At 45.0% G+C, this 25,476-nt stretch overlaps 1 protein-coding gene across 2 annotated transcripts in view; it reads right to left on the bottom strand.

Moving 5' to 3' along the window:
* Positions 1–16,378: 16,378 nt before the first annotated feature.
* Positions 16,379–25,476, bottom strand: part of LOC147111358 (laminin subunit beta-2-like) — a 201,977-nt gene continuing 192,879 nt past the window's right edge. For both annotated transcript variants that reach the window (XM_086002166.1, XM_086002167.1), the window contains 3 exons: positions 24,125–24,301; positions 23,533–23,692; positions 16,379–19,107 (listed from right to left, as the gene is read on the bottom strand). In XM_086002166.1, the coding sequence (XP_085858292.1) occupies positions 18,971–19,107; positions 23,533–23,692; positions 24,125–24,301 (474 nt within the window). In that variant the 3' untranslated portion in view covers positions 16,379–18,970. The remainder of the gene's footprint in view (positions 19,108–23,532; positions 23,693–24,124; positions 24,302–25,476) is intronic.

Here is a 25,476-nt window from a genome sequence, read left to right as displayed (position 1 = left end):
GTACCACAATTGAGTTTACCCAGTCTGTGGGTTCAGTGACCTTTACGATCACTCCCTTTTCTTCCATCCTCTTTAGCTCTCTTTCAAGCTTTGTCTTCAGCTCGATGGGTACTTTTCGTGGAGCATGGATAACGGGCTTTACCTCTGGATCGATGGTGATGTGGTATTGGAAATCTCCGAAACATCCCACTGTATCATCGAAACATTCCGGATACATGTCTATCAAGTCTTTTTTACTTTTGATTTGTGGGCGGTTCTCCAGTGGGGCATTGCTGTCTATCTTCAGTGGCGTTTCCATCAGCTCGTGATGCACCGAGATCAATCTCGACTTCTCGCAGCTGTTTAATCCCAGGATCGTTGGCCCCTCAGTGTCGGTGACATAGAACATGCAGTTGATGTTCTTTCTTTTATGTGTCCCTTTGATAAAGGTTATTCCGAGTTGTTTAATCTCACTCCCCCCCGTATGCTGTCAGCGTGACATTACTTGCCTTTAAACAACCATTTTTTGGGTAGCCATCTTCTCTCAGGTTTTCGGGAAAGATCTGCTGGTACAGTCTCAATGAGAGAATGTTGCTCTGAGCCCCTGTGTCCAGCTTCAACTTTAAGTTGATGGTTGTGGGCCGACCTTTGACCTTTTTTTTGATTTGGATGATGGTGTGCAATTCTCTCCTCGGAGTATTTTCCGCTCTGGACATCTCGTGAAGCTGTATCTTTATGGTTTCGATGTTTAGTGCATTGTCGTGACCATCATCATCATCTTGCTCATCCATGGCATGGATATTTTGTTTCTTTCTCTGGTTCTGCTTTCCGCCTTTGTTTTTGATGTATGTTCCTTCTTCGTTCTACACCTCTTTTCCCAGTGGTTTAGTTTGCCACATGCATTGCAGCTTGTTCCATATGCTGGACATTTCCTCTTACATAGATACATAGATACATAGAAGATAGGAGCAGGAGTAGGCCATTCGGCCCTTCGTGCCTGCTCCGCCATTTAATGAGATCATGGCTGATCCTTTAATTCAGTATCCCGTCCCCGCCTTCTCTCCGTAACCCTTAACCCCTTTTGCCCGTAGAAATATATCTAATTCCCTCTTAAATATATTTAATGAGCTGGCGTACACTGCCCTCTGTGGCAATGAGTTCCACAGGTTCACCACTCTCTGAGTGAAGAAATTCCCCCTCATCTCTGTCCTAAATGGTTTAGCCCTTATCCTTAAATTATGTCCTCTAGTTCTGTTCTCACCCGCCAAGGGAAACATTCCTTCTGCATCCAGTCTGTCTAGACCTGTCAGAATTTTATACACTTCTATGAGGTCCCCTCTCAATCTTCTAAACTCCAGTGTGTACATCCCTAAACTACATAGTCTCTCCTCATAGGTCATTCCCGCCATTCCTGGTATCAGCCTGGTGAATCGCCGCTGCACCCCCTCCATGGCAAGAACATCCTTCCTCAGATGAGGCGACCAAAACTGTACACAGTACTCGAGGTGTGGTCTCACCAGTGCCCTGTACAGCTGCAGCAAGGTATCCCTGTTCCTGTATTCTAACCCTTTTGCTATGAAGGCCAGCATACCGTTTGCCTTCTTGACCGCCTGTTGCACCTGCATGCTCGCCTTCAGTGACTGGTGTACAAGAACACCCAGGTCTCTCTGTACTTCCCCCTCTCCCAATCTATTGCCATTTAAATAATAATTTGCCCTCCCGTTCCTGCACCCAAGGTGGATAACTTCGCACTTGTCCACATTATAGTGCATCTGCCATTTATCCGCCCAATCGCCCAGTCTGTCCAAATCGCTCTGGAGCTTCCTGGTCTCTTCCTCTGAGCCCACCCCACCTCCTAGTTTAGTGTCGTCTGCAAATTTGGAAATGCTGCATCCGACTCCCTGATCCAGGTCATTAATGTAAATTGTGAACAGCTGGGGGCCCAGGACAGATCCCTGTGGTACCCCACTTGTTACTGCCTGCCATTCAGAAAATGAGCCGTTTATTCCAACTCTCTGTTTTCTATCTGACAGCCAGTTCCCTATCCACGCCAAAACTTTCCCCTTTATCCCATGAGCCTCAATTTTCCATGCTAATCTTTTATGTGGGACCTTATCGAAGGCCTTTTGGAAGTCCAGGTACACCACATCTACTGGCTCTCCCCCATCTATTCTACCAGTTACTCCCTCAAAAAATTCCAATAGATTAGTCAAGCACGATTTACCCTTTGTAAATCCATGTTGACTCTGTCCTATCCTGTCCCCATTTGCTAAGTGCTCCGCTATTTCATCCTTAATGATGGACTCCAGCATTTTGCCCACAACTGATGTAAGGCTTACAGGTCTGTAATTACCTGCTTTTTCCCTACCCCCCTTTTTGAATAGTGGGGTAACGTTAGCTACCCTCCAATCCATCGGCACTGTTCCCGAGTCTAATGAATTCTGAAAAATCATCCTTAGTGCATCCGCTATCTCTAGGGCCACCTCCTTCAGTACCCTAGGATGCATGTTATCAGGCCCTGGGGATTTGTCCACCTTCAATCCCTTTAGCTTCCTTAACACCATATCCTTAGAGATATTGATTTGCGTCAGTTCCTCCTTTGCCAATGTCCCTATTTTTCCCGATATCCCAGGGAGGTTTTTTGTGTCTTCCTTCGTAAAGACTGACCCAAAGTATGCATTTAGTTGATCTGCCATTTCCTTATTTCCCATTATATATTCCCCCGTATCTGACTGCAATGGACCAACTTTGGTTTTCACCAGTCTTTTCCTTTTGATATATTTATAAAAGCTTTTGGAGTTAGTTTTTATATTTTCCGCCAGCTTGTTTTCGTAAGCTATTTTGCCCCTCTTGATCATGCCCTTTGCCCTCCTTTGCTCTATCTTAAACTGTTCCCAATCTTCCGCTCTGGCGCTTTTTTTGGCTATTTTATACGCCCTATCTTTGGATTTTATGCTGTCTCTAATTTCCCCTGTTATCCACGGTTGAGTCACCTTTTTAGATTTCCTTTTATGCCAGATTGGTATAAACAATTTTTGCAATTTTGTCATTCTATCTTTAAATGTTTGCCATTGTTTATCTACCTCCAGTCCTCTCAGGAACGTTGTCCAATCAGACCTACTCAGTTCCCGTCTCATGGCATCATAATTCCCCTTGTTTAAATTCAGGACCTTAGTCTCTGAGTCAATTTCTTGTCTGTGTAATCGTGTGGTCTTCCACAATTTCTGCACGTTTCCCCCGTTGTCATGTGCATGTCTTTGTGTGTTGTACTTTTCTCTCACTGCATCCACTCTGTTGTCCGTCTCAGAAGCCGTCCGCATGTCAGCCGTTTGAGAAATCAGTGTTTTCATTTGCTGCTTCATGGCTTCACGAGCTCTTGCAGTATCTATAGCCTCTGTTATTCCGAGCTTTTCTTTTCCTATCAGGGCTTTTTGTACCTCTACATGCACTGACCCCCATATTAGCTGGTCCACAAGCCTTTCCTCCAATTCCTTAAATTTACACTTGCTGGCTTCATTTCTCAGCCTTGTCAGGAAATTGTCAGCTGTTTCACCGGGTTCCTGTCTTAGACTCTGGAATTTGTATCTGTGTATACGGTGATTGGATTTAGGCTCTAGATGGTTGCTGAATTTATCAAAAATTGTCGCAGGGTTTTCCTTTTCCTCTTCAGTCAAACTCCAGTTATTATACAAATCTGGACCTTTTTTTCCTGTCCACAACAGAATGTAACTAACCTTTTCCTCGTTGGTAGCACCCTTCAGGAAGCTTTTGAATGTAAGCTCACATTTCTGTTTGAACTTGCGGAATGCTTCTACTATATCGTCGGCTTCCCAGTTCATGAGGGGTTGCATTTGCACAGTCAGTGCAGCCGTCATTTTTAGTTTCCCGTACGATTCACTCTCAATCAGCTCATAAAATCACTTTTCGTCTTATTCGTAGTTCGTATAGCACAATTTTGTACTCACTTATACTGCTGCCACCATGTTGTGTCTCCTTGTGTTCTTATACTATATATATTACAGACACTTATAGTTCATTTTAGTTAGTGCTTTTACTGCTGTATTCTTGCTTTGTTACAGTGCTGCCGCATGGTGCGGAGTGATACAAGATGTCCGACGCTGCACTGTGCACTGCCCGTGCGCAGTATGCCACATAGCAATATAACTACACCATACCAAAGTAGTTCCATACCAAAGTAGTTCCATTTAACGATGTGATACTATAACAATGTAACAGAGGTGTTCCTCACCTGGGAGCCAGTGCCTACCTTGAAGAAGTTCTGCTCTTTTCTTCGACGGGATCTCTGCTTGGCTCTTTCATTCCCATTTCCCAGCCCCCAAACTAGCCTTTTAATCTGTTTCATTTCCTGTGTTTTTTCTCAGTCCTGACGAAGGGTTTTGACCTGAAATGTTAACTCTGTTTCTCTCTCCACGGATGTTGCCTGGCCTGCTAAGTTTTTCCAGCATTTTCTGTTGTTGTTTCGGATTTCCAGCATCCGCAGCATTTTGCTATCGTACTAGTTCATGGAGCACCTTCGCTTGGAAGAGTCCTCTTTGTAAACTTGATAATAAGCACACCAGGTACAGAGGCTTAGGAGGGTGTCAATGTCAGCAGGAAGAAAAAAATAATGATCAAAAGCCTCCAACATCTGAACTCATTCCATGACTCCTGCCGGATGGGTTCGTCCCTGGACACAGCTTGGACTCGGCCCCCAGCGCCCTGCCAGTCCAGAAATTATGCCCGGAACTTCCACACAACCTCTTACATCCCGTAATCCTGCTGGCTTTGAATGGGACCCTCATACTGCCCACTGCAGACCTGACCGGGAGTTGACCGGTGCGATTCAGGCAGATGTGGTTTACACCTAATTTTGCCTCCATTCCGCCTCTTCTCTCCTGTTTGCCAGTGTGACGGAGATGTCAGCTCCATGGCGGGAAATGCTGCAGTAGTCCCTACTAAAAGCGATGAGGTAAAGAAACAAGTCATTCTGCTATACTATCTTTTTGATATATGTTAATCACCTGGACTTGGGTACACAGGCATTATTTCAAAGTTTGCAGATGGTACAAAACTCGGAAATGTAGTAAAGAGTGAAGAGGATAGTTACAGACTTCAGGAGTGTCAGACTGTAGAGAAGCGTGAAGTGATACATTTTGGTCGGAAGAATAAGGAGGCAATATAAACTAAAGGGTACAATCTTAAAGGGGTGCAGGAACAGAGAGACCTGGGGGTGTCGGTACACAAACCATTGGATGTGGCAGGGCAGGTTAACAAAGCAGTTAATAAGGCATATTGGATCCATGGCTTTAATAGAGGCACAGAGTATAAAAACAAGGAAGTCATGCTAAAGCTTTATAAAACACTGGTTTGGCCTCAGCTGGCGTATTGTGTCCAATTCTGGGCCCCACACTTTGGAAAGAATGTCAAGGCCTCAGAGAGGGTGCAGAGGAGATTTACTAGAATAGTATCAGGGATGAGGGACTTCAGATATATGGAGAAGCTGTTTTTTTTTCCTTTGAGCAAAGAAGGTTAAAAGGAGATTTGATGGAGGATAGATTAGATAGAGTACAAAAGGAGAAACTGTTTCCAGTGGCAGGAGGTTCGGTAACCAGAGGACACAGATTGAAGGTGATTGGCAAAAGAACCAGAGGGGAGATGAGGAGAATGTTTTTACGCAGCGAGTTGTTGTGATCTGGAATGCGCTGCCTGAAAGGGCGGTGGAAGCAGATTCAATAGTAACTTTCAAAAGGCAATTGGATAAATACTTGAAAAGAAAACAATTTACAGTCTATGGGGAAATGGCAGGGGAGTGGGATTAATTGGAGAGCTCTTTCAAAGAGCCGGCACAGGCACGATGGGCTGAATGGCCTCCTTCTGTGCTGTATCATTCTGTGATTCTATATAGTGATTGTTTATTAAAAAGGCAAAATGGAATAAGGAAGTACGACCCAACCTAACTATTATGAAACAGAGCAGTGACAGTGACCAAGCACATACAATGCGATTTGAGCAATACATCACTATCCTGTTCCAACAGCTGCTGTTTGCCTTAATACTGTTACTGTTTAAAAGTATAATTGCATCTATCTTCAGCTTCCATAAGAATACAAAATGCTCCAGAACCTTCCCCAAAGTGGAGCATGCTTGACATTAACATGACAGAAGATGAAAATGGTGTTTACTTCTTTTAAACTATCCTATGACTCTGACAGTGCCAATCTCCCACAGCCCATGAAGAATCCTAGAATGGTTACAGCACAGGAGGCGGCCATTCGGTCCGTCGAGCCCGTGCCGGCTCTCTGCAAGAGCACTTCAGCCAGTCCCACTCCCCCGCCCTTTCTCTGTAGCCCTGCAAATTTTTTTCCTCAGGTACTTATCCAACTCCCTTTTAAAAGCCACGATTGAGTCTGCCTCCATCACCCTTTCAGGCAGTGCATTCCAGATCCTAACCACTCGCTGCATAAAGAAGTTTTTCCTCATGTCGCCTTTGGTTCTTCTGCCAGTCACCTTAAATCTGTGTCCTCTGGTTCTCGACCCTTCCGCCAATGGGAACAGTTTCTCTCTATCTACTCTGTCCAGACCCCTCATGATTTTGAACACCTCCATCAAATCTCCTCTCAAACTTCTGTGCTCCAAGGAGAACAACCCCAGCTTCTCCAGTCTATCCACGTAACTGAAGTCCCTCATCCCTGGAACCATTCTTGTAAATCTTTTCTGCATCCTCTCTAAGGCCTTCACATCCTTCCTAAAGTGCGGTGCCCAGAATTGGCCACAATACTCTAGTTGAGGCCAAACCAGTGTTTTATAAAGGTTCATCATAACTTCCTTGCTTTTGTACTCTATACCTCTATTTATGAAGCCCAGGATCCCGTATGCTTTTCAACCGCTTTCTCAACCTGCCCTGCCACCTTCAACAATTTGTGCACATATACCCCCAGGTGTCTCTGTTCATGCCCCCTTTAGAGTTGTACCCTTCAGTTTATATTGCCTCTCCTCAATCTTCCTACCAAAATGTATCACTGCACTTTTCTGCATTAAATTTCATCTGCCACGTGTCTGCCCATTCCACCAGCCTGTCTATGTCTTCCTGAAGTCTATCACTCTCCTCCTCACTGTTCACTATACTTCCAAGTTTTCTGTCATCTGCAAATTTTGAAATTGTGCCCTGTACACCCAAGTCCAAGTCATTAATATATATCAAGAAAAGCAGTGGTCATAGCACCGACCCCTGGGGAACCCCACTGTATAGAGTTACACAAGGTTTGCGCACGTTCTCCTCTTCCCATCCTGCCTGTGATGAGAATGGTGTACTTCTGCTCATTGCTTCCCCTGGCGAGCTTGGCAGATCCCAAAACACGATACACTCGATAAATTACTTTTACAGTACAGTCATTGCTGTTTTGTCGGCAAAAGTTGCAGCCAATTTTGCACACAAGGACCCACAAACAGCAAGCAGATAGATGACCAGTTAATTTGTTTTGTGATGTTGGTTGAGGGATAAATATTGTCTTTGACACTGGGAGAACTCCCTGTTCTTCAAATAATGCCATTGGATTTTAACGTTCACCTGAAGAGGTAGACAGGGCCTCATTTTAACATCTCATCCAAAGCACAGCACCTTGACTATGCAGCACTCCCTCAGTGTCGTACTGAAGTGTCAGCCTAGATTATGTGCTCAAATCTCTGGAGTTAAGATTGAACCCACAACTGTCTGAGTCTGGGATTAGAGTGCTACCTACTGAGCAAAGCTGAGTGCAGATTCCAGTAAGGTGAAGGAATTACTGTACTCCTTTTGTGAACCAACCAGGCTAAGTAATTTAAAATCTCTTCTGGAGGACTTGTTTCTAAATGTGCATCTTTCTCTTTTGTTCCTTCCCACTCTTGCATGATATCACACAACTTTTTTTTATTCGTTCCTGGGATGTGGGCGTTGCTGGCAAGGCCCAGCATTTATTGCCCATCCCTAATTGCCCTTGAGAAGGTGGTGATGAGCCGCCTTCTTCAACTGCTGCAGTTTGTTTGGTGAAGGTCTTATTATTGTCGTAGCAGTTTGGTACAACTGAGTGACTTGCTAGGCCATTTCAAAGGGCAGTTCAGAGTCAACCACATTGCTGTGGATCTGGACAACTGTTGCAGTAAAAGCTCAGACATTCTTTTAAAGGCTCAAACATTTGTGGATTGTTCATTTTTGTCATTGCTTCTAAAGAACATATTCAGTCTGCCAAGCTCTCCAGTATGTTGGAGTGCTTCCCTGTGTTCCAGTTTAAATTCACAGATGATGTCAGCATTTAACAGGTTGGATAGGGGATGCAATGTAAAGAGGGATATGGGAGCAGAGAGTGCACATGGGATTAGGATACTGTTTTTGTGGAGGATAGACAGCAGCACGGACTGGTTTCCATGTTGTAAATACCTCACGCTACTTATTTGGCATTTTTAAATTCATAATTATCTTCTTACATTTGAACAGCCAGCTGAACACCTCCACCATGACAATGAATTCCTTCTCTTCTCTCTCATCCCCCTTTTTAGTTATGGAATCCAAATGAAATAAACATTCCCTCGGCGCTTGAGGGTCAACGGGCAGAAAAGAGTTCTCAGAAAGCAAAAAACATTGGCTGTTTTGGCAAGGTGTTCTCAAGACATAGTAGTTTCTACTTTGGTGAGAAACTTTTGATAAGTTTCAGTCTGGGCAGTATGTTTACTTCAGTAGTCATTTGACATGGAACCCAGGATGAGGTTGGATGAGAATTGTGCATACGCCGTCAGAAAGTAGAGTAAGACAAGTCCTTACAAATGACTAGCAAGCATAGTGAAGATAGTGGTCACATCCCCGAAACACACATGGACCTAATTGTTGGACATAGGAACAGCAGGAGGCCATTTAGCCCCTCGAGCCTGTTCCGCCATTCAATTAGATCATGGTTGATCTGTATCTTAACTCCATCTAGCAAAATTAATGGGACTACTAGCAAAATTAATGGGACTAAAAGTCAATGAATCCCAAGGACTGGATGACCTACATCCTAGGGTTTTGAAAGAGCTGACTGTAGTGCATGTACCCGTCTACCTTTAAGGGAACGATTGAGTGTAACCGTTCACCTTTAAGAGAACTACTTTAGGTGTGGCACTATTTGATTGGCTTCTGTATACGGTAATACCGACAGTGACCACACCAGTATATAAGTGATGTTACAGGATAACTAGGGCAGATTCGCCCTGACCTCTGAATAGTAAAGACCTGTTTGTTTGTACTTCAAAAGTCTGTGTATTTATTTACTGCACAACCCACAGACTTTACAGTGGCGACGAGTCCGATCGTACCTTGCGGCAAGAATAGCAAAGTAACAAAGAGCGTCGAAGAGAGGCAACCGCCCTCGTCGTGCTACCAAAAGAAAACACGAGGCTACAACAACAGAAAGTGTGGTACTTTACAGAAGCTGGAAGACTAGCAACAAAAGCTTCATCAGCAACAGGCACTGATTACCCTGCTACCACGGTGTGGAGTGAGCCGACCAGCAAGAAACAAGGCGGCCGAAGAGACTGTGAGTAGGGGAAGGGGTAGAAGTATCCGGAGGAGAAGGGCAGAGCACTCGACCTCGGTCGAGGGGGAGCTGTACCGGCCAAAAGTCGGGTCCAACGGCGTCGGGTGACAGCCGGACCGCGATCGGTGGGAAAAATCCAGGCAGCGACCGCAGCCACGAAGCGCTGAACCTGCGAGTAGGCGCGGGAGGAGAAACCCAGCCGCAGCCGGGGAGGGAAACATCGGTCTGCGAGAGGGCTGGGGAGGCGAACGGGAACCGTGCGGGTGAGAGCCGGGTGCGGAGTGAGAGACTGCGAGGAGCCAGTCCAGCGGCTGAGCTGTTCTCCACCAACGGGGTACTCAGAGCTGGCAAAACCGAACGTGCGGGAGTGGGAGAGTGAACAGGAGCCGAGAACGGGGAGAGAGACTGCGCGAGAGCCAGTCCAGCGGCTGAACTGTTCTCCACCTACGGAGTACCCAGAGCCGGTAGAACCGAACGTGCGGGAGAGGGAGAGACAGAGCCGAGCACGGGGAGAGAGAGACTGCGCGAGAGCCAGTCCAGCGGCTGAACTGTCCTCCGTTAACGGGGTGTACCCAGCGCCGGTAGAGCCGTGCGGGCGGGAGGAAAAGACAGAGCCGAGTAAGGGGAGCTGTGCGAGAGCCAGCCCAGCGGCTGAACCTGTCCGCTGTGGGGAAAGCGTACCCCTTACACCAGGGAGAAACGCGGAAAGCCGCCATTAGGCGGAGAAGACGACAGAGGCGGGAAACCGCCATTGAAGTGGGCGGGGAGAGAAAGGAAGAGCGGGAAACCGCCATTTTCGCAGGAAAAGAACCGCCATCTTAACTGCCATTGAAGTGGGCAGAGAGAGAGAGAGAGAGAAGGGAAGAGCGGGAAACCGCCATTTTCGCAGGAAAACCGCCATTTTAGAAAAAAAAAGATAATAAGTAATACTTAAAGAAATACTGGTGCTGCTCCCAAGGGAAGAAAAATGCCTAAGCGAGGGAATATTAACGACTTTAATTCTGAAATAGAAGACTGGGCCACGTACGTGGAACGCATCGAGATCTATTGTGAAGCCAACAAAATAGAGGAAGACGACAAGGCGATAACATTGTTAAACTCGATGGGCGCAAAGACATACGGGCTCTTGAAGGATTTACTAGCACCAGCTAAACCGGCGGATCAGTCTTTCGAAGAGATTGTGGTTGTTCTGAAGGACCACTTGAACCCCACACCATTGATGTTGGCTGAACGATTCAAATTCTATGCGAGAACGCAACGGAAAGACGAAAACAACGCAGAATACTTGGTCGAACTGCGTAGGCTAGCGAAATACTGCCAGTTCGGAGGGAATCTGACAGAGGCACTGCGAGACAAGTTCGTAGGCGGATTGTCCAAGGAAGGGACGCAAAAGCACCTACTAGAAGAGAACGACCTTACACTTGACAGGGCTGTCCTTATAGCCGCATCACATGAAGCCGCAGCGAAAGGAACGGCGGAAATGCAACTAAAGGCGGCGGCGCTCGGGGTGGACCAAATTACCTCGAGTACAACAAAATGCTATCGTTGTGGGAAGACAACACACGACCAGAATCAATGCTGGTTTAAGAACCAAGAATGTAGGAAATGTGGCAAACTGGGTCACATCGCTAAGGTATGCCGGTCAGGGAAGAAGACCAACAACCAAAGGAAGCCATCACAAGAAAAGTACAACAAGGTATACAAGGGGGCTGAGAAGAGTTCAGACGAACAGAATCCAGACTCAGATCCAAACGGCCAGGAGCTGGGTAGTCTGAGTATCCACCATGTGAGTAAGGAAGCTGACCTACAAACTATCTGGGTCATGCTAAAAATAGCTGGAGTCCAAGTGAAAATGGAGTTGGACACTGGATCAGCTGTATCAGTCATAAATCGAGGGGATTACCACCGGCTATTCTCACACATACCCTTAAGAGATACCAAGTTCGTATTGCAGACATACACGGGGCATAAAGTATACCCCATGGGAAAAATAAGAGTCAAGGTGAGAGATAGGGGTAAAGAACACCCAAGAATGAACTTGTATGTACTACATGAGGGAGGACCACCACTTCTAGGACGGGAGTGGATCAAGAAAATAGACATGGAATGGCACTACCAACAAGTAATGACGAGTGAGGACTCGGTGCAGACAAGCAGCTCAGACTCTGAGCCGGAAGACGATAAGTCCAGCCCACGTATGAAAAACAAGGTTAACATGAACTCACTGACTAAGGTTGGAAAAACGATGGCGTGCATAAAGACAGAGAATTCTGAGTCTGTTCAAGTCACAGACATATGCATTACGGAGGAACACCGAGCTCGAACTCAACGTTATTTCAAAGTACGACAACAATTCGAACAATTAAGTTACCGTCTCGTACAGATGAAAACAATGAAAAAGTTCTATGACACCGAATGGGAGAGCCTGGAAAGACAACAGAACCTGCTGGCTCAAGCAGAGAGCGACCATAGAGCCATCGTGACCAATTACCGATCACACCTCCCTTATGATGTTCAGGAGTTAGAATATTTGCATGATCTAGAGATACAGCATAAAGGCAAACCACGCTACACTGAGGATTTTGTTCTGCAATTGGAGACGGAGCTAGGGCAGGCAAGGTTAAGAGAAGCTGAATCGCAGTGTGCACTTAAAGAGATGCAGAAAAAAATCTTGGACATGGAAAAGAGAAACGCTTCTTTACCTGATGTGAATAATGTGGCCATGTTGCAAAAGGAGCTTATCACTCAGTTAAATGAAAATAAAGGGAAAATGACTGAGATAGACTGCAAGAATAAAGAAGATTTGATGGCAGTTAGACTTCAAGAGGCAGATAGCATAGCAGCCTTGGCTGAACTCCAACAGGAAATTGCGAAAGAAGCAAATGAAGAGGAATCTTCAGGAAGCCGGGATTTTATTCCAGTTCTTCTCTACGACTCCTTACAAGCAGAGTGTGAGAAGTGGAAAGAACAGTATGAACAGGCCCAGGCTACAATTCTGGAGGGGATTAACTCGGCAACCTCCGAAAAGCTAGTTTCAGTAGAAGCATATGAACAACTAAAGGTTGAACATGAGCAAGAAGTCCAAAGGCTGCAGGAAATTCTTGATGAGCTCAAGGCCAAGACAGACTCATCGGTAGAGATTCCATCCGTAGATGGAAAATTAGAGGTGGAAGACATAGCAGAACGTGAAATTCAAGATGTCCAAGAACTCGTTAAATTATTGAAGGAAACCCAAGACAAATATGAGGCGGCAATGGCAGAGGTCCAACAACTTGAAGAACATATTCAACTAGGAATCCGGGCAGTGGAAGGAAAGGCCAATGGAAGGAACACAGAGACTGTAGGAATGGCCCCTGATCAGGAGTTAGAGAACACCAAGGCGCAATTTCTTCGAGCGCTTAAAACCAAAGGACCGGAGGAAAGGAAGGTGAAAACATTGGAGGGAAAGGTGGATGAAATGGAGAAGGCGCTAATCCACAGTGTCCCCGTAGAAGAGTTAACGGCCAGCCAACTCTTATACACGCTGAGGGACAAGACTCCAAAATGGGAACACGAGTTTCAGGTTTCAACGGGAAAGAATTCGGAGCTTCCAAAAGTCACGGAGAGAGCTGAGGGGGCAACACAGCTTGCACATGGATGTCAAAAGTATGCTGAATTATGTCAAGGGGAACAGAAGAATGCGGAAACAGCTACTTCGGTAGAAGGATTTAATAGCCTGATAACGGAATCCCCGATGGAAGGGAAGGTATTGAACTCACAAATGAGGCCAGGCGTGAAGGAATGGCAGACATCCCAGGAAGAGCGGGATGAATATGAATGCTTGAAGAAGTCTTTTCAAGAAAGATGGTCAGAGAAGGAACCACCGTCGGCTAACGTCCAGTTGGATAAGAAGGAAGTAGAAGGGCCCCTCACTGGCCTAACTCAGGACGACCCCGAATACTATCATGACCTATTGAGTGACACTGAATATTACGAGGATCTGGTCTGCCCAGTTTGTGATGAAAACTCCCAAAGTACAGAAATCCGCATGAAGCACTTAAGGTCTAATGAACATAGAGAGTTGGTGGCGCTACAGATGGCCGCAGAGAAAGGAGCTCCGAGAGTTTCAAAAAGGCAGAAAAGAAAAAGAAGAATCAGGAGATAATAACTGTCTAAAATACTATCATCCCAGGCGGGACACCATGAAAGGAGCTAAATTAGTTGAAAACCCAAAAATTATCAAGACAGCCAGTTGGTTGTAAAAGTCCGCACTGCTGGTTCAACAGGACGGAAGGTCAAGCTGTTACGTTAAGAAAAAGGCTATGGAGGAGTCACGCTAGCCATGTGAACCGGCTACACCAAAGAGATGCTGTTCGGAATGAGTCAAGATCAGAGACTGAATCTATGAACTGTTTCCGCAGAGGCTGAACCTGTGAACTGTTCCCACCGAAAGTATATCTGTAAACTGTTTTATATGACGTTGACTCCACCGGAATTATCTCTGTAAATTGTTTGTTCTCCACCGAGAGTATATCTGTAAATTGTTGTGTGAAGTTGAAGATATGTATGTTTAACGGGGACCCTGTAAGTAATAAGCTAAAAAGGGAGGATTGTAGTGTATGTACCCGTCTACCTTTAAGGGAACGATTGAGTGTAACCGTTCACCTTTAAGAGAACTACTTTAGGTGTGGCACTATTTGATTGGCTTCTGTATACGGTAATACCGACAGTGACCACACCAGTATATAAGTGATGTTACAGGATAACTAGGGCAGATTCGCCCTGACCTCTGAATAGTAAAGACCTGTTTGTTTGTACTTCAAAAGTCTGTGTATTTATTTACTGCACAACCCACAGACTTTACACTGACCATTGGAATAGTGGACGCATTGGTTGTCATTTTTCAAAATGTTAGAGATTCTGGAATGGTTCCTGCAGATTGGAAGATAGCAAATGTAACCCCGCTATTTAAGAAAGGAGGGAGAGAGAAAACGGGGAACTACAAACCTGTTAGCCTCACATCAGTAGTTGGGAAAATGCTGGTATCTATTATAAAGGATGCAATAACTGGGCACTTAGAAACTAATAGTAAGATTGGGCAGAGTCAACATGTATTTATGAAAGAGAAATCCTGTTTGACAAACCTATTGGAGTTCTTTGAGGATGTAACTAGTGGAGTAGACAAAGGGGAACCGGTAGATGTGGTGTATCTGGATTTTCAGAAGGCCTTCGATAAGGTCCCACACAAGAGGTTGGTGAACAAAATTAGGACACATGGAATTGGGGGTAATATACTAGCATGGATTGAGAATTGGTTAACAGACAGAAAACAAAGAGTAGGGATAAACGGGTCTTTTTCAGGATGGCAGGCTGTGACTAGTGGGGTACCGCAAGGATCGGTGCTTGGGCCCCAGCTATTCACAATCTATATCAATGATTTGGATGAGGGGACTAAATATAACATTTCCAAATTTGCTGATGATACAAAGCTAGGTGGCAGTGTCAGTTGCGAAGAGGATGTGAAGAGGCTTCAAGGGGATCTCGACAGGCTCAGTGAGTGGGCGAGAACATGGCAGATGAGGTTGAAAACTTTGGTAGAGAAAACAGAAAGGCAGAGTATTTCCTAAATGGTGAAAGATTGGAGAATGCAGATGCTCAAAGGGACCTGGGTGTCCTTGTACATGAGTCACTGAAAGTGAATGTGCAGGTGCAGCAAGCCATTAGGAAGGCAAATGGTATGCTGGCCTTCATTACAAGAGGATTTGAGTACAGGAGTAAAGAAGTCTTACTCCAATTATATAGGGCCCTGGTGAGACCTCACCTGGAATACTGTGTACAATTTTGGTCTCCTTACCTAAGGAAGGATATACTTGCCATAGAGGGAGTGCAACGAAGGTTCACGAAATTGATTCCTGGGATGGCGGGACTGTCGTATGAGAAGAGATTGAGTAAACTAGGCCTGTATTCTTTTGAATTCAGAAGAATGAGAGGGGATCTTATTGAAGCATACAAAATTATTACAGGGCTTGATAGAGTGGATGCTGGGCGAATGTTTCCCTTGGCTGGGGAGTCTAGAACCAGGGGCCACAGCCTCAGGATAAAGGGTCGGCCATTCAGGACTGAGATGAGAAGAAATTTCTTCACACAGAGGGTGGTGAATCTTTGGAATTCTCTACCCCAGAGGACTGTGGAGGCTCAGTCATTGGGTATATTCAAAACAGAAGTCGATAGATTTCTGACTAGTAAGGGCATCGAGGGATATGGCGATAGGGCCGGTGAATGGAGTTGAGGCAGAAGATCAGCCATGATCTCATTGAATGGCGGAGCAGGCTCGAAGGGCCGAATGGCCGACTCCTGCTCCTATTTCTGATGTTCTTATCTACCTGCCTTGGTTCCATAACCGTTACTGTACAAAAATCTATCAATCTCAGTTTTGAAATTTTCGATTGATCCCCAGCCTCAACAGCTTTTTTGAGGAGAGGGTTCCAGATTTCCACTACCCTTTGTGTGAAGAAGTGCTTCTTGACAAGACCCCCTGAACAGATTAGTCAGTGACAAGGCAAGTTTTTCCATATCTTTCATTCATATATATATTTCCCCTCTTTCTGCAATTTTCTTTCTAAAAGCCGCTCTACCCCATAATCATGTTCCCCTTTTAAAAAGTATTTAAAAAAATTACAGAATCATTTCTTTGAATATAAAAACAAGGTACTGTATTACAGAGTAGTTTCAATTGAAATAAACCAAACCTTTAGATCACAAACATATTTAACTTAATATCTTCTCATTTAAGATAATAGAAAGGGAAATAATTCAGGAGTTAGACTGACTTAAAAGTCTTATCCATATTTGGAACCAAAGCTGCATTTGTCCAATTGCTGGTTGCAAGTCTGCTTTATTGTTCTTAAAATATAAGCTACAAAGGGACAAGACGACAGGTGAAGCATTGAGGAAACAGTGAGGAAGTTAGCCTTTAGTCAGTGCTATAGAACAGCATATTTAACATACCTGACAGAAAAGAGCAGAATAAGTGTTAGAATAATCAGTTAAATTATCCACTGTAATGCCCAGGATAGCTCTTTATTCAGCTGTTTTTCTTTTGAAGAGTGAGGGTTTGGCTAATTGCTGAAGAGATTCTAATTGGTTTACAATTAAAAGTCCTGCAAACTACACTGGAGTCAGACCTCGGTCATGCACTCATGGTAATTTTCATCAGAGTGCTATGGGAGAAATTCAGGCAGATCGCTCCATTACCTTAGGGCAGTGTTGTCCAACAGAAATCACTGACTAGCCACAGGGGTGACTATGGCGACACTATTTTAACCACATGCACTAATTTTAATAGAAAACACCTTACACACAATACAGGTAAATGTACTTCACACGTGTGTATATTTACTTAGCAAACATCTCCCACCATTCATTACCTCGAAGTAGAGCAGCCACAATGATCAAACTCACTCTCACACTCTGCTTTCTGTCTTGCCATTTTAGCAACAAACGCACAAAAAGGTTAAAGTTCACATGCACACGCCATGCAAATGAGTAGTGAAATTACATTCCCAGTGATGGTGTCTGTTACTCATTTCCTATTTACCAATTAGAAATGCAATTAGCCACATCTGGGTTCCCAATTAGCCACATGTGGCTAGTGGCGAATGTATTGGACAACATTGCCATCGGGGATTGGGGAGTATTTATGCAGAGTCTTCTCTCAGATCAAACGGGTGAGATAGAATCCACATGGTAGATTGTACATAGTCTGTGAAAGGAGTGGCACTGATCTGTGACGACCATTTCTTGTTCATTGCTTTCTTAAATTCTTGACCAAAAGGTCTGAGATCTTCTAGAGCACAACATTTTTTTATAGCAGAGGTTTGTTGTAAAAAGGCTCCACTGCAGAGGATAATCTACAAACGAAGGAGTGTTGTTGTTTCTGCAGAGCTATTTGAAATCACCAACTCTTGCACCAATACAATGCAGTATAATTGGTCTTTCCAGGCAGGCTTTTTAACAATCCACTCTGAGAAGGAACCATTATGTATTTGTCACAACGTTAAGTGCGTTCTGCACAGATGCAATACAGCAATGCATTACAATACAGAATCAGAAGTAAACACTTCGAAAGTTGTAATTGTCAGAAATCAGTGCTGAAACCAAATTAGAATCTGCATTGCGGCCCCAAGCAAGGATGAAGTGGTGAAAGGGAGAAAAGTCCAGCGTACTATGACTAACAATTACACTTCAACAATTGAAAATCAGTTTGCTGTCAAGTTAGAAACTAGATTGGAGAAGGGTTAACAAAATACTTTGGTATTTGTAGATCTTTGGTTCTTGGGGTAAAATGGTGAGATTTCAGGGGATGAGATTCCCACTCTAACGCCCTAAGTTATCAAACTCTCAGTTACTGTGAGCACCATGGATACCTTCAGAAAACACCTCCAACAGCACTAGAAACATTCATTTTGCACCCATAATAACTAACCAAATGGAAGCTAGATGCAATGTTGCATGGTTATATTTTTTTAAAAGTACGAGAAACACATTGCAGTTGGAAGGAAAATGGGAAAACTGTCCAATTACAACAGGACTTGGGGCTTCTGAGAACTCCAAAATGGCTGCCTCAAATTAACAAATTAGTTTGTGATTTCCACCGGAAAATTCCTGGATTTTTTTCAAGTGGTGAATTGGCAGGAAAAAAAATTCTCCTGGAGGCAAGATTGCAACTCTTCCCCTGTGCATAACCTCCATCAATTCTTAGCATCCCACCATCATAATGGCAGGTGTGAGGCTGGATACAATAAACATAGATTCTTCACTTTTACTCTTCATTAAAAAGAATATCTAAGGGTTAAGTGAGAATCTGATGGTGAGCCTCATTGACAAATGGTGTCAGTGAACTGTGGAAATAATTATGGATTGTCTGTTAATTTGACTGTAAATCCTTTGCTTATTTTCTTGAGTAGTACTGACGTTCAAAATAAATAATTTAAACTGACGTTACCCAGGTTATTTGTTCCTACTTACTCCTTTTTTATACTAAACCTAAAACCTGGGTTTTTAAAATTGGAATAAAACTGACTTTAATGATCCTTTCGCAAATTGCATGTACCACTCAAGTGGTGTTCAAGCCTGGTTTAACTCAAGGTACTTAGTAGCTTCCATTTCTTTACTATTCATCAAAGCAGGGTCATTCCCTCCTTGATTTCCTCGCTGCATTTTTGCTTATGGGCTTCAGTAGGTGACAAATTCAGTAAGGAACCCAGAGGTGGGGGTTTGGGCAAGGGGGTTGGTAGATGTACTGTATGTAAGAAAAGCCAGAATGTGATGTGGCATTGCTGGTTCTGAAGGATAAACATAACACCCAATAGCTGGATAATGTGATACTGTCGTGGATTTTCTAAAGGCTTCATTACGCAAGTGCTTATTTGTATCTACGTGAATTTTCTTGTTTGGCAATTGTTAATTTATTGGCAGGTGTTGTAGATTTGGATCTGTTGGTTAATGGCTTTCAAAATTTCTTTCATCTTCTCCTCCAGACCGTCCAGCTGACGGGCCTTTCCCTCCAGAACTTGCTCATTTGCTTCGTACTGACCCTCAAGACCTGTCAGGTAGGAGAAAATTCATCCAGTTAGATTTGCAAATAACAAAACTTGCATTTATATAGCGCCTTTAACGTAGTAAACTGTCCCAAGGCGCTTCACAGGAGCGTTATCAAACAGAATTTGACACCGAGCCGCGTAAGGCGATATTAGGATAGGTGACTAAAAGCTAAGTGGAGGGAGTGCAGCGAAGATTCACCAGACTGATACCTGGGATGGCAGGAATGACGTATGAGGAGAGATTGGGTCGATTGGGTTTATATTCGCTGAGTTTAGAAGAATGAGAGGGGATCTCATTGAAACTTATAAAATTTTAACAGGACTGGACAGACTAGATGCAGGAAGGATGTTCCCGATGGCTGGGGAGTCCAGAACCAGGGGTCACAGTCTAAGGATAAGGGGTAAGCCATTTAGGACAGAGATGAGGAGGAATTTCTTCATCCAGAGAGTGGTGAATCTGTGGAATTCTCTACCACAAAAGGCAGTTGAGGCCAATTCATTAAATATATTCAAGAAGGAGTTAGATATATTTCTTGAGGCTAAAGGGATCAAGGGATATGGGGAGAAAGCAGGGACAGGGTACTGAATTTGGATGATCAGCCATGATCACATTAAATGGCAGAACAGGCTCGAGGGGCCGAACGGCCTACTCCTGCTCCTATCTTCTATGTTTCTATAAGTCAAAGAGGTCGGTTTTAAGGAGCATCTTAAAGGAGGAGAGAGAGGTGGAGAGGTTTAGGGAGGGAATTCCAGAGCTCAGGGCTTTGGCAGCTGAAGGCACGGCCGCCAATGGTGCAGCGATGAAAACCGGGGATGCGCAAGAGGCCAGAATTGGAAGAGCGCAGAGATCTTGGAAGGTTGTAGGGCTGGAGGAGGTTACGGAGAGAAAGGGCGAGGCCACGGAGGGATTTGAAAACAAGGATGAGAATTTTAAAATTGAGGCGTTGCCGGACTGGGAGCCAATGTAGGTCAGCGAGCACGGTTGATGCTGTAAAGAACAACTGCGTCTAATAAGTAAAAACAGAAAATGCTGGAAACACAACAACAACAACAACTTGTATTTATGTAGCGCCTTTAAGGTAGTAAAACCTCCCAAGGCGCTGCACAAGAGTATTTTAAGACAATAAATTTGACACTGATCCACATAAGGATAAATTAGGGCAGGTGACCAAAAGCTTGGTCAAAGAGGTAGGTTTTAAGGAGCGTTTTAAAGGAGGAAAGAAATGTAGAAAGGTGGACAGGTTTAGGCAGGGAATTCCAGAGCTTAGGGCCTAGACAACAGAAGGCACGGCCACCAAAGGTTGAGTGATTATAATCAGGGAACCTCAAGAGGGCAGAATTAGAGGAGCGCAGATATCTCAGGAGGGGTTGTGGGGCTGAAGGAGATTACAGAGATAGGGAGGGGCGAGGCAATGGGTTTATTTGAAAACAAGAGTGAGAATTTTGAAATCGAGGCGTTGCTTAACTGGGAGCCAATGTAGGTCAGCAAGCACAGGGGTGATGGGTGAACGGGACTGGGTGCGAGTTAGGACACGGGCAGCCGAGCTTTGGATGACCTCAAGTTTACGTAGGATAGAATGTGGGAGGCCAGCCAGGAGTGTGTTGGAATAGTCAAGTCTGGAGGTAACAAAGGCATGGATGAGGGTTTCAGCAGCGGATGAGCTGAGGCAAGGGCGGAGACGGGCGATGTTACAGAGGTGGAAGTAGGCGGTCTTAGTTATGCTGTGGATATGTGGTCGGAAGCTCATTTCAGGGTCAAATATGCCACCAAGGTTGCGAACAGTGTGGTTCAGCCTCAGACAGATGTTAGGGAGAGGGATGGAGTCAGTGGCTCGGGAATGGAGTTTGTGGCGGGGACCGAAAACAATGGCTTCGGTCTTCCCAATATTTAATTGGAGAAAATTTTTGCTCATCCAGAACTGTATGTCGGAGAAGCAGTCTGGCAATTTAACAGGTCAGGTGATATTTGTGGAGAGAGAAACAGATGCTGCCTGACCTGCTGAGTGTTTCCAGTATTTTCTGTTTTTAGTTCAGATTTCCAGCATCCGCAGTATTTTGCTTTTGTTTGCTTCTAATAATATTTGTATGCAAGAGCCTGAATGGATGATGATATTAGCTTGCCTACTGTTAAGGATGGTTGTTAAGGGGAAGCTAGATAAGTAGATGAGGGAGAAAGGAATAGAAGGATATGCTGATAGGGTGAGATGAAATAGGGTGGGAGGAGGCTGGTGTGCAGCATAAAAACCGGCATCGACCCTTTGGGCTGAAAGAATGTACAGCACAGAAACAAGTCAATGTAATTCTATGTTCTCAGTCTTTTGTTTATTCTTCACATACCTTCGGTTGGCTGCGCTGTTAGCAGGACAGCGTAGTTATGTGCTATCACAAAGTGGTGGAACAGAGGTTCAATTTCCCCACTCCCCTAAATTCCCAATCACTGCGGGGAAGCGCCTAGTCTCCACTCAGCAAGAAATGTATTGAATGTGTTAAAACCTTTGAACGTGTCTTTTGAAAACCACCAATGCACACATCGGCAGAAAGCTCAACAGAGGCCAGTTACTGGTATTACTGGTCCAGTTAGCACAGCTAAAGCTAAGCTTCGCACCTGTATCATCAAGGCAAGTTGTTCTGTACATGAGGGAGAAAGGAATTGAAGGTTATGCTGATGGGGTTAGATGAAATAGGGTGGAAGGAAGCTTGTGTGGAGCAGAAACACCCGCATGGACAAACCTTTGTTCCGGAATGTGCTTTGTGGAGGGTAAACTCGCCCTTGAGTTTCTGTGGTAAAGTGGATATTTGCTTGTATTGATTTTTGCAACTTGTATCCTTGTAATCAGTGTGCAAGAGGCGAACTTGGAAAGGGACAAATAGTATTGCGGTTTTAACAGAAAGCCAGCAGTTTGATCTAATCCATCTTGAAGAGTTTCCTCAAGTGACAATTTTGCTTTGGCCAACACAACAGTCGTGTTAATTAATCGATTATACTGAGGGAATTTACAATGCTGAACATCTTGTGGTACTGTTAGAGCTGGCACCATTGTCCCACAGGAATACCATTGTGACACCTGGCTGTTTAAGGTCTTTCCATTCAATCTGCACCGTAGGGCACACAGTCAGGCAGACTTCTGGAGGCCTCCTCACCACACATTGAAAGACAAGACCGCCATCTGTGGGCGGTGAATTTAATTGGCAGCTATTTCTGAGAGGGCAGGACCTTGATGGACTAGAGCCCTGTGTGATTGACAGCTTGGTAGGCAGAGACTTCTACAGATTTAAGGTGGCAATTTTCAGAGAGAAACATATACAGAAACAGTCATCATATCTGTAACTAGCAGTCACCAGCTATAAGGCTGAGTTCTGTGTCAGTCAGATGAACAGAATCAGGTTAGTCTAAAGTTATAGTAAGTAAATGTACGGTTAACAACTATATTTAACAAGAAAGTGAGTCACGTCTTTGTTGTTTTATGTATCGAAGAGTGTAGGGAAAATATATTTCACTGTGAAAGCTGTACTGTTTGTTTATCTTTCTCGTGAACAAAGCCAATAGTCAGAGACAAATCTCCAAGGAAACTTCTTGGGGTGCGGACACAGCAAAGGTCCTCCCCTCCTCAGCCGTGGCTCGGCGGTATATCTCTCGCCTTTGAGTGAGAAGGCCGTGGATTCAAACCCCGCTTCAGAGATTTCAGCACATAATCCAGGCTGACACTCCCAGTGCCGGTACTGATGGAGCGCTGCACTGTTGGAGGTGCAGTCTTTCAGATTAAACCGAGGCTCTCTCAGGTGGACATAAAAGATCCCACAGCACTATTTTGAAGAGGAGCAGGGGAGTTCTCCCCGGTGTCCTGGGGCCAATATTTATCCCTCAATCAACATCACTAAAAACAAATTATCTGGTCATTATCACATTGCTGTTTGTGGGAGCTTGCTGTGCACAAATTGGTTGCTGTATTTCCTACATTACAACAGACTACACTTTAAAAGGTACTTAATTGGCTGTAAAGCACTTTGGGACGTCCTGAGGTCGTGAAAGATGTAATGATCAGTAACATGTCATTCTAGAATGGTACACTAGGTGGAGCTGTATGTATGTAAGAGTGGACTACCCACGATGCACTAGGCTACCCAGAAGGCAGTAGTCAAGATGGATGCTGTACAAGTCCACATGGCATGAATAAAGTGACTAGCTCAAGCTAGCTGTTCATAATGGAAATGTCTAGTTATTTATGAACATAACAAAAGACGCTATAGAAATGCAAGTCTTTGTCTTTTTACACTCTCTGCCCAAAAATCCACACTTTGTAAAATACACCACATATTTCACAGTGGAATGCTTTTCTTTAAAGTAAATGTTTACGAGAAGTGCCACACACAACTCTCGGCAAAAGTGGATTTGAAAATGTTGCTTCTGCTACGTGGGATCATCTCACCGTTCAATCTCTCCAGCTTATCCTGTGCATCTCTCAGGAGCTGTTTGGCTTCATTCCGAAGGCTCTCCGCTTTGTGTTTAGCATCGAAAACTGTGCCACTCTTTCGGTCTATAAGACCACGCACAATTTTATATTTGTCTGTGAGCTGTCCGTCCAACATCTGGAAGCAAAAAAATGTAACAATTATATGAACATATGAAACTGATGTGCAGGAAAAGGCCAGCTGTTCCTTCAAGCCTGCCCCACACTCATGGTGGCTGGAGCATCGTGACTAGACACTTCCATTCTCCCTCCCGGCGGACGGACAGTTAAAATCATTTGGGGGACTCATCCGCTGACATCCTACTCGCTTCCCGCAGGCGATGGTTTTGAACTGCTCTTCTGACCAGGCGAGAAGGACACTCGCCAGAAACTGGCGGGGTCATAGAATCGAACAGAACAGAAAGAGGCCATCAGCACATCATGCCTATGTTGGCTCTTGGAAAGATATCCAATTAGTCCCACTCCCCCGCTCTTTCCGCAACTGCAGTTTTTCCTTTTACCGCCCCTCCATCTCACGCATAGTTGCGAGCTTTGCTCTCTTCGGTTGTACCTGTTTGGCCTCGTTGGCTTTATCCCGTGCCATTGCAGCGGTTTCTTCTGCCCGCGATGCCACCAGGCTGTTGTTGGCACGTTTCATTTTCAGTGCATCAATTCTGTTGTCCAGCTGCATCAGTCGGTCCATGGCCTTCATCAGCTCTCTCTCCGCACTCACTGTTTCACTCCGTATCTGTGAAAATAGAGAGAGGCAGAGCACTTACTATCATTGGGACCCTGGCCACATGGGTTATAATAGTCCTTATCTCATCGGCTGACACGAGAAAGGATACTGGTGAACATAATGACACAAGATACCATGAATGAATCAATTAATGGAGCAGCAGACACAACAGGAAATCAATCCAGAAATTAATCAATTTAGGCAGAATTTTAAAATAATAGTTAGGAGTGAAATCAAGAAGCGCTGCTTCACACAATGGGGAGTGGCAATCTGGAACTCTCGTCTTCAAAAGGCTGTGGATGCTGGGGGTCAATTGAAAAATTTAAAGACTGAGATGGATAGATTTTTGTTGGGTAAGGGTATCAAGGGATATGGAGCAATGGCGGGTCAGTGATGGAATAGGCTCAAGGGGCTGAATAGCATCCTCCTGTTCCTGTGTAACAGACTCGAGGGGCTGAATGGCCTCCTCCTGTTCCTGTGTAACAGACTCGAGGGGCTGAATGGCCTCTTCCTGTTCCTGTGTAACAAGCTCAAGGGGCTGAATGGGCCTCCTCCTGTTCCTGTGTAACAGGCTCGAGGGGCTGAATGGCCGCCTCCTGTTCCTGTGTTATAGGCTCGAGGAGCTGAATGGCCTCCTCCTGTTCCTGTGTAACAGGCTCGAGGGGCTGAATGGCCTCCTCCTGTTCCTGTGTAACAGGCTCGAGGGGCTGAACGGCCTCCTCCTGTTCCTGTGTAACAGGCTCGAGGGGCTGAACGGCCTCCTCCTGTTCCTGTGTAACAGGCTCGAGGGGCTGAATGGCCTCCTCCTGTTCCTGTGTAACAGACTCGAGGGGCTGAATGGCCTCCTCCTGTTCTTGTGTAACAGGCTCGAGGGGCTGAATGGCCTCCTCCTGCTCCTGTGTAACAGGCTCGAGGGGGTGAATGGCCTCCTCCTGCTCCTGTGTAACAGGCTCGAGGGGGTGAATGGCCTCCTCCTGCTCCTGTGTAACAGGCTCGAGGGGGTGAATGGCCTCCTCCTGCTCCTGTGTAACAGGCTCGAGGGGGTGAATGGCCTCCTCTTGTTCCTGTGTAACAGGCTCGAGGGGCTGAATGGCCTCCTCCTGCTCCTGTGTAACAGGCTCCAGGGGGTGAATGGGCCTCCTCCTGTTCCTGTGTAACAGGCTCGAGGGGCTGAATGGCCTCCT

Source organism: Somniosus microcephalus, chromosome 11 (assembly GCF_052327205.1).
Source record: "Somniosus microcephalus isolate GS21.2 chromosome 11, FLI_Smic_1.0, whole genome shotgun sequence".
In the NCBI taxonomy this organism is placed as follows: domain Eukaryota; kingdom Metazoa; phylum Chordata; class Chondrichthyes; order Squaliformes; family Somniosidae; genus Somniosus; species Somniosus microcephalus.
This window is presented reverse-complemented; position numbering and strand designations above follow the sequence as displayed.